The sequence below is a fragment of the Arachis hypogaea genome, chromosome 11 (assembly GCF_003086295.3).
Source record: "Arachis hypogaea cultivar Tifrunner chromosome 11, arahy.Tifrunner.gnm2.J5K5, whole genome shotgun sequence".
Classification (NCBI taxonomy): domain Eukaryota; kingdom Viridiplantae; phylum Streptophyta; class Magnoliopsida; order Fabales; family Fabaceae; genus Arachis; species Arachis hypogaea.
Genome location: NC_092046.1, coordinates 144,838,276 through 144,848,197, shown reverse-complemented (window position 1 = coordinate 144,848,197; position 9,922 = coordinate 144,838,276). Strand labels below are relative to the sequence as shown.

Sequence of the window (9,922 nt, the reverse complement as noted above, 5' to 3'; positions counted from 1 at the left end):
TCAGCCTTCACCGTTACCGTCTAGATGAGCCGTCGCCGTTGCCGTCCAATCCATCTCCCAGCGTCATTCGTTGGCTTTCCTTCCCTGTCTCCTCTTCTCTCTTCTTTCTTCTCTTTTCTCTTTTCTCTCGTCGAGTGGTCGTCAGCGATGTGGTTCTCCATCTCCCCCTTTATCCTCCACTTTCAGAGTAATAATGGAGTCTCAGGATAAGGTAAATAATCAAATTGAAGATTGTTTCTCATGTACAAGCTCAAACAGAGAAAGTTGGGGCAAATGTTCTTAGAGGCAATGATGAAGAATCTTGTGCAGATTTAAGGGTCGATAACCTCCCTCAGGTATACGTATATTGCATACAGAAATGTGCACACGTGCATGCACTCACAATGTTTATATGTTTCTCTTCTTATTCTTGGTTTTATTGATTAAACTAAGGGTAATATTGAAAATGATGTGTAAGTGAAGTGAGATTCTAATTTGAATGTTAGTTTATATCAATGTGGTCTGTTGACTATTGTCGTTGCTTCTCATGCTTATTTGTAAAGTTTGAGTACGTAATGATATAATTGATGTTAACAATTTAAGAATACAGTATAGAAGCATGAAAGAAAAGTGTTCAGAGCCAAAAGAAGATGAAAAGAAGCTCAAGAAGAACAAGAACAAGATTAAGAAGAAAAAGAAGAAAGGCGAGACAGCTGACAAAAGGGAAAGGGTGACAGGTTTGAGAAGTTGGAGGCTCTGAGTAGACGACTGCAGCATTGCCTTCTAAAGGGATCAATCCATTGAAAACACTAGTCCTCTTGAACATTTGTATCATACTGACTGATTGACTTACAGATAGATATTCTTCATGTCTACTTCTGATGTTCATGTTCTTAGAGCATCAGTGTGATCCTATATTTGTTGTAGCCACTCCTTGGAATTTGGTTTTGTTGGTTTTTAATTGTAGGCCGTCAGTCCTTGACTCCTTGTTAATATTAAAGATTTTTGAATTTTATTTTTATCAAATGTTCTTTTTAATAATTAAATATTCTTATAAGTCTTTTATAACAATTTTCTCAATAATAATTACCACCATTAAAAATACTAAAACAGCAACGTATAGATGAGAACCCAAGTACAAGTGGGAGCAAACTAATATTACTATTAAAGTGAAATCAATAATATGCTTCTATTGAAAATTAAAACCAGTCATGAAATAAAATTACATGGAAGACCCTGCAAAAGCATATACAAAATCCTTCTAGTCTCTCCAAGGAAAGCAAATAAGAGAGAGCCAGAATAAAAACAGACATGGAAGACATTTGAGTAATCCCTATAACTTATATACAAAGCCAAACCCAAACCCAAAATCTTATATACTAAAATACAAAGGAATCACCAACGAGATGAGAACCTAAGGGAATGAGATTCAATAACCAGTAAGCAACTGTTTAAGGCTATACACTTATCTCCTAAGCTATAATAATGTTATGATTTCCAACATAAGATTGATAGAGTATATCTATCCTCTACATACTTCTTTTGCCACCTCCTGAAAGCTGCAGAGTGCCACTGGCTGAATATATTATTATATTGACGGGCTGAGATGATACAAATCCTCAGTTATAGATTTTTACCGGCTTCTCGAATGCGTGACGATTCTGCAAAATTGAAAACTAATCATTGAAAACATCAAGAGACCTTCAAATAGAATTATATCCAGTGATGCATAATTACCATACTGATGTAATAGTTATTTTTTTTTAATTCTAACTACACTTTGAATCAGATAAAACGCAGAAAAATTATGTTTATCAATTTATGTTTTAAACCAAACCTTTTTTTTTTCTATTGTAAAATTTGTTTCTTCATCCCATATAGACCTACAAATTTGTTTATATATATATATATGCTAATAAAGTTGTTATTATGTTTCCACATGCACACAACTTTTTACTATGGCATGACTACACAAAATACTAAATACATATGCTTTAGAAATATTGAATTATGTTTAAGCTATACTAAATTAATCATATTAAAATATTTTATTTAGTTGCTTCAACTCCATTTCTAAATTAAATTTAGTATGCGATAAATTTAAAAGTTATTATGTTCCCACATGCACACAACTTTTGTGTTTCTCTATAACAATTTTCTACTATGGCATGACTACACAAAATAATAAATACATATGCATTAAAAATATTAAATTATGTTTAAGTTATACTAAACTAATCATATTAAAATATTTTATTTAGTTGCTTCAACTCCATTTCTAAATTAAATTTAGTATGCAATAAACTTAAAGTTATTGCAACTCCTTTCACAGCTTTTTGCAATACTAATTATTTTTTGAAATTTTCATCAACTAAAATACTGAATTTATGCTAAAAATGGTGATATTACATTTCTCACAAGCTCAAGCAAGTACTATAAAAAAAAAGAAACATATAGTAAAAGCAAAATATTTTTAAATGTTAAAATATTTTGTGTAATACTAACTTGACCACGTTTAGACTTTTGCATAATCCCCAATTTATCACTTAAGTTCTCTTGTTTCCAACAATAACATTCATGTTTGCATAATCCGTCTCCTAGAACGAATAATTTGCTTGAAAAACATCATTTTCTACTATTTTATACTGCACTTTACTTTCAACTTCAAATCTTCTTGTTTAATTCCTAGATTAGTTATCTTGTTCGTGAGTTCCTGTAGTGCCTCCTCAGTAAGAGAAGGATTTACTTCTGATATTCACATTGTAAATCGTACAGCTTGAAAGTGAACATAAATGCATAATAACTTGAGTTAAAAACTATCCAATATCACTTTTTGAAATTCAAACAAATATGTTCTAAATCTTGTCCCTATATAAAATGAGTCATGAATCAATCAGCCATATTATCAAATTCCAAGGTCATTGTCACATCATTTTAACTTACCTTCAGAGCATTGGTTGATAATCTCATAAAAAATAGTAAGATTTAAAAGAAACCTTTTCAAACTACTAAAACAAAGATAGAACGAAAAGATATATGGTATAGTTAAAGGGCAGTGTTGAATTTAACTATTATATTTGATGGGCTTCAAGTATCATTTCTAAGTCAACAGGGTCAAGCAAAAGCAATCAGAACCTAAAGGCGGCATCATATATAAGCCTCTAAACATGGCACTTCGTATCTAAAAAATCAAAATTCAATAGTCACACTAAAATTAAAGTTTAGCAGCCATTTCTTTAATTTCTTTCATCACCATTTTTAGCGAATCCCAATATAAGTATTTAAGGAAAGACAATTACATCACATCACAAAAAAAAAGGTAAATAGTTAGATTATGGACTAATTCAAATCATTATAAACCATATATAATAAGGAATGTTAAGTTGGCATGAGGACATTTAAATAGTGAAATTCGAAATAAAGCACTTTCTTGATCTTTAAAGATAGTAATTGATAATAAAAAGAAAAAAAAGATATATATAGATAGATGATCATACTTTATCTTCAGTCATCACATGTAAATTAATAATACTCATTTCTCTCATGCTTTTGGTTCCCTCATATTTTAATTCCTTGAAATATCTTAATTTCAAATTTAGTTCAAAGATTTAAGAATACTAAAAATTAGAATCTATGAACGAAATTGGTGAAACTATGGTTGTTGGTGATAGATAATTTATATTGGACTAAGAACACACCCAATCATTTCAATTAAAAAAAAAATTTGCTTTATTTGCAACATGAGTAATTAAACTGATAAATTCTTTCCCCATTTCTCTACATTCTCCCAACATGTGAAGACTTTTTCTTTTTATACTGATAAACACTAACATTATACATAAATCCTTTGTAAAAAAGGCTATAATTTGCATCTAACTACATGACAAATATAATATGTCTCTTTGTAATCTCCTACTTAACCCACCAGGAACATAAAACAAATCATATCAAGCTTCAACACAAACAATAACAATAATACTAACAAAACATAGTTTAAGAAGAAGAACCAAACATGCAACAAAGCCAGTGATATAATTATATACCATGAACTTGGTTTCTGTACTCGCGAAACAACACTGCAATGACAGTTTTAATGAAGTAAAATTATTTATAATTGGCCAACAAAGTTGAATAATAATGCAGTGAGTAAACCTTAGATTAAGAAGTTCTTTTATCTATGTCGACATCTATGTTAAGACAACAAATTTGTATCTTTAATGTGCAACAAATAATTATATATTTGCTAATCTCATAGTCATTTCCATACTCTGTCGATTATAATAATTAAAATTTCAATTATTAGTAGCACAATAACTACATCACCTCTAAAGATCAATGGGACAAATTGAACGGTGAACAACTCAAGCAATATCATCTAAGCTGATAATAAAATCTTTAAAATTGAAAACACAGAAGTTCAAATCAGAGGGGGAGCGAAGAACAACACAAAAGGCAAGAGAGCAATTGAAAACTTTCAGCAATAATACAAAATTAGGATGAATACATCTCCTATTATCTCTGCCTTCTTCTATTAAACCGCAATCGAGGATCTACATCCAATTTCATAACATTAAGGGCACATAAAAAAGATACGATTAAACTCTTTAGTACACAGGCTAATGGAATCACTGTAGAATTCAAGTTCATGATCTCTTCTCTAATAAAATGCTAATAATCAATTAGTTAACTAAAGAAGTAAAAAAATGTTTGTTTTACATGTAGTGGCCTATTTTTAAATTAGTTAACTATAAAATTTTTTATTTTACAAAATAGGGGAAAGAAAATCTATATAATTTTCAAGTTGTTATAGTTACAGACTTATAGAAAATAGTCAAGAGCATGGTTCAATGATTAAAAAACTGCCAACAAACCATAACATAAAACTGCAACAGTGGTGTATACTGAGTTAATAGAAATCACAGTACAAAATAAAAAATGGAAAACTACATTCATCATGCATGTATAGCAGAAGAAAAAGAAAATTAAAGCAGATAATTTACCAACTATTATTAGTATTATTGCTGCATATTCACAAAATACTGCATGTAATACATGACTTTAACCGTTTGCATTATCTATGTGCCCTTGAGTTTTCAATATTTATATATGGTATGAAACTCATTTTTAAAGAAAACTCAGAAAAAAATATACAGAAGTTAGTTATGGAAGGAAAAGGAAGATCAAAATTATTTAAATACATATAAACTTAGTTAAATTTTAAAGAGTGCCATCTAAGAATTAAACTGAACAAATTAAAGAAGAGAAAAAAAGATCCAATTTAAACAAAAAAAGGGTAAAAAAATAGCGATTAAGGCAGATGAATCATTCATACCGCTTTGGCAGGTGCAACTTCAGCCGGAGCACGTTGCAGCAGATTTCACACCTTGAGCTTTGTCGGAGAAGTTGTTCCTTAAAAAAAGAAATCAAGTTTTCAAATTACTTAGCAAAACCAAAAGCAAATCAAAATTTGTAGTAACAAAAAAATCTATAAAAGTCAAAGCTACTAAATTACATAAGATGTCAACAGACAACAATGACTGCTTATTTTAAGTGTGATGCTGTTTTACTCCAGCATTTTATGAAACAACTCCTGAACTTAAGATATGCATACACCTTTGAACATTTTATGTTTAGGAAAGAAAAAAACTATAGCCTCTAAGAAAAACCATTGTTGCTATAAATAGCTTTTACTAAATTTCTTTAAATTATAGAAAAAACACCCAACTTCAAGAGGGGTAGCATTTTCAAGAGAAGCAACTCTAACTTCAAGAGCAGTAGCATCTCCAACTTTCTGCTATTGCTGTTGGACTCCTAACAGTCCAAGAAACTGCTCCATGGTTTGGTTTGTTTTAAACCATCTCATCAAAGTATCACATGATTAAGTTTCAGATAAAAAACAAAATGCTCCATATTCATTAAAATTTTTACAAAAATCCCATAAACCTTCAAGATATGATAATCAAATACTTTAACATTGTAATTTGCATTAGTATATACCCAAACAAAAAGAACAAAGAATTTATTTTGCATTACTTGATGATCTTCATTGCTTCAAAATTATCTCTTGTAGAATTTCCAAAAGCAGATCTTTTTTACTGAAATCAATTCTAGCTGATAAATTAAGAACTCAAAACATCTTTCGAGAAAATTTATATTGGCATATGTGATGTGTTAGTATGAGAGGATTGACATACCAAATGAAAGAATCCCTAACAATGAGATGGTGGGTGCAAATTCAGAACACATAAATATATTTTAGTGTTGGATCTAATTAATTAAAATGAAATGGATATAACACACAAATGTTTATTCTTTTTTCTCTATATGTTATGGATTAACGGTTGCTGAGTACAGGCATCAAACCCAAATAAATATTATTGAACTTCCTCATGAACTCTATGATGATGAGGATGGAAGTACCGGTAAAATTGAAAAGGTCTATATAACATTAAATATATTATTGAACTGGATAAAAATGTTATCAATCATGTCAAATGAGGCATAAAATGTAGAAATTTAATGTCAATTTCATTATATAGAATCAATATCCACCATCCTAGGCAGCAATCTTTTCATTCCTCTAATATCAACATAAATGCAAATGGCAACAAAAGGAAATTTTAAAGGATAGTATTACCTGGAGGACATTGTTGGCATAATCAAAGACTCCATCAGAGACCACAACAAAGAATTATAGAGACTAAAAATTTTACTTGCAATTGCAGGTCAATCACCACCTCAGATGTTCTTTAAGAAATAACATAAGATACGAAAACAGAAAAAGAAAAAAAAATCAGCAATATAGTTAATAGAAGACAAACACGGTTAGCTATCCAACAACAAAAAGGAAACGGATTATTATAGATTAACCAAAATGTACATGCAATCATTTGAAAGCAAAAAAATATATATTTTATTGCAGATTAACCAAAATTTTAGAACTTGAAGCTGTCGTTCACCGAAGAATGGATTATAAAGGATTCTTCTCTGGTTATAATGAAATCAAACAACAAAATAAAGAGAGAACTAACCATCCTTCATTCGCAGCATCCGCTGGCAAAGGAACGGCTGCGACGGCGTTCTGCGGTAGATGAAGTTCTATGGATCCAACAGCGTCGGTAAGCTCCATCACCGCCGTCGCCGCCTCATTCCTCTTCTTTTCTCTGTCAATCTAGCATCCTTCTCTGTGACCGTCATTGTCATCGCCACCCACTTCTTCCATCGTGCTTTATTTCTTCACCAACCTTTTCTTCTTCTCTTCTCTGCGACATTGAAAGAGGAAGTCTGGTGCCAACTACTCCCCCTATCAGAACTGGCAACTCTCTCTCTCATATTCTCTTCTTGAAAGTCCTGAAACAAAATCATTTTCAATTTGAATTTGAATCAAATCCCGCCCAGTTACTTCTTTGGATTGAGAACGGCAAAGTGCCCAACATTAAAAACATAGTAACATACACTTGTCAATCATACACAGCTCCACGTGTCAAACACAGAACACTCCACTTGTCGAGCAAATATCACAACTATATTCTTATTATATATTAATAGATATTTGGCCTATGTTTTGCCAAATTTTTCAGTCTTTTGTTATTAATTCATTAAATTACATAGAATGGAGGGGGAATCACGACGGATCTAAATGCTAGTTAATCTCCAAGTGAGCCTTTCACGCTATTCAAAGCTGCTTGCCTGTGTTGCAGCAATGGATGTGAGCAAGCAAATAAATTTCAACCTGAAAAATGTAAAGGAAGCAATAAATTATATGTAGCCCAGCTCTTTATATAAGTATTGACAATATTATGCAAAAATGGTTCGAATTTAGAAACTATCAAATGTTCAAATGTGATGGATTAGATGAATATGCCATATTGCCATGCACTATATTTTTAATTGATTGATTATCATAACACTTTTCACTTTCTTATTTTATCACAAATGTGACTAGTGAACTTGCAAAGTCTAACCGGAATGTTAGTAGACTTCAACTTTCTCCAGTGTTCCTCCTCAAAGAAACAAGCATGTCCGATTATGGGGAACAAAATCGAGCATATCTTGTATCTCCTTTGAATTAGGAACCTAAAAGCACGAAACAAGCAAAACAGACCAGTCAGGTAATCACCACAGGTAACAGGTACAATAAAAGATTGGCGCACAGGGTTACAAAAAGACCTTGTTCTCTGGCGAATTTCAATGCTGGCAAGTATCTTTTCCAAAAAAAGATAACGGGAGACTTTGATCTAAAGCATCATTACGAATTACTATGCTAGAGTCCTTGATAGATTGACATACCATTCGCCAACCTTTGGATTCCCAGATAGGTCAATTCCAACCACCCCCAAATGCCTCATTTCCAGTGCCAGTTTGACCTGCAACACAGAAATGGAGTGTTGAAGGTATTAAGTAGCAAGCATCAAACTTAAGGATGTTGAAATTACTCATCTTACAGTTTCCATAGTTGCTTCTGTTGTCTCCCTACGATCAGCACTCAAGAGAAGCCTAACAAAGATTTTCTTCCTACTATTTCCATCACATTTATCATTTGTAGCTGCGTGCAGAGATTCTAAAAGATTTCTAGGATCCTCAGTATAAGGAATTAAAGCCACATCAACCGAGCTGACAGATCTTATCCCTTCCAATACAGCTTCAACATAAGAACGTTTGCTCATTCCTTGGGAATCGTTTTTCTGTAAGGAATTAAGCCGAAAAATTCACTGTCGAATCAATAGAAAAGACCAAAAAGACAAAAAAGAGTCCGCATCAAGTACCAAGCTCTTCTAGTTACCTTTGGGGTGGTTCTCAATTCGAGATAGACAACCTTTTCTGATGCGAAATCTTCAACAACCTGCATTCAGAAATTGCTTCTATAAATGCAAAGGCTGAAGGCATCGGATTTAGAAACACAGAAATTTAGATAGTAAGCAACCATACTTCATTCACAATTCTTGTAACAGTCATGTGATCATCTGTATTTACAAAACCATAACCACCACCATTATAAGCCTTAAACACTATAATAGTAACGATTACTAACACTAAAAGTGACAATCAAACAGTCCCTCATATCACAAACACTAGCAGAGTGCGTAATTTTTACAATCAAACAGCTGTTAAGGGTCAAAATCAGTCCCAAAATGAACATGAAGCTGAACAACAGTGAAGGGGCACACTGAAAATAAAACAAGAAAATAGGAAAGGAAAAAAGGGAAAAGGAGCATACTTTTAAGGATAACATGCTCCACTTGGGAAAAATCTATTAGACCCTTGTCCCACAAAGCTCTAGCGAGTTCTCTGTGCAACAAAAAAAAAGGATAAGATGAAAGAGAATGAGATGAAGAAACAAAACAAGAGAGAGAGGAAAGGAGAAAAGGAGTACAGGAGAGTGGAGCCTCTGATGGATCCATTGAGGTGAGCATGGAGTTCCACCTTTGGCATTGACATCCACCACTCCATCTTTTCTTCTTCCTCAACACTGAAACTGAAACTGCAAGTGCTTCGTTGGGTGTTGGGTAAGAGTAAGAGTACACTCTGGTTGGTTCAGAAGAGACTGGCCAATGGCCATTCACTGAACTCATCCAAGGGCGTGTATCAGACAAAAAAAAACAGCACTCAAACATGTTGAGGATTTAGGGTTCATGCCACGATCATTGTGATAAGATCCCAATCAATGTTATACTTGCTGTTAATTTTGAATATTCAACTATTATTTCCTATCTTTGAAATACTTAGTGTTGGTATTTGTATTTGTACGTTCAAAAAATTAAAAAAAAGGTAAAAAATGAGTTTTAATCAATTTTAAATTTATAATTCTTTTAAGAATAAATTATCATTTTTATCTACAAAAGTTGAAAATACCGTCATATCTATTTATAAAAAATAGAAATGACCATTTATATTCATAAAAAATAAATTTTTGTAGACAAAATTATCTAAACCCTCGAAAATT

At 32.0% G+C, this 9,922-nt stretch overlaps 1 protein-coding gene across 10 annotated transcripts; it reads right to left on the bottom strand.

Annotated features, from left to right (window-relative positions):
* Positions 1-1,149: 1,149 nt before the first annotated feature.
* Positions 1,150-9,670, bottom strand: LOC112723264 (N6-mAMP deaminase). Of its 10 annotated transcripts, none has more exons than XM_072207648.1 (12): positions 9,353-9,670; positions 9,197-9,267; positions 8,908-8,942; positions 8,762-8,821; positions 8,424-8,663; positions 8,149-8,345; positions 7,944-8,055; positions 7,435-7,711; positions 7,011-7,329; positions 6,617-6,726; positions 5,312-5,388; positions 1,150-1,655 (listed from the first exon to the last, which is right to left on the bottom strand). In XM_072207648.1, exons 1-6 carry the CDS (start codon positions 9,427-9,429, stop codon positions 8,238-8,240), a joined length of 591 nt encoding a protein of 196 aa, XP_072063749.1. In that variant the 5' UTR covers positions 9,430-9,670; the 3' UTR covers positions 1,150-1,655; positions 5,312-5,388; positions 6,617-6,726; positions 7,011-7,329; positions 7,435-7,711; positions 7,944-8,055; positions 8,149-8,237. The 10 variants fall into 10 exon arrangements, with proteins under 10 accessions (XP_072063749.1, XP_072063748.1, XP_072063744.1 ...); XM_072207647.1 differs by having other exon boundaries at positions 1,150-1,640; XM_072207643.1 differs by having other exon boundaries at positions 1,150-1,640; positions 7,587-7,711; positions 9,403-9,661.
* Between the last annotated feature and the right edge of the window lie 252 nt (positions 9,671-9,922).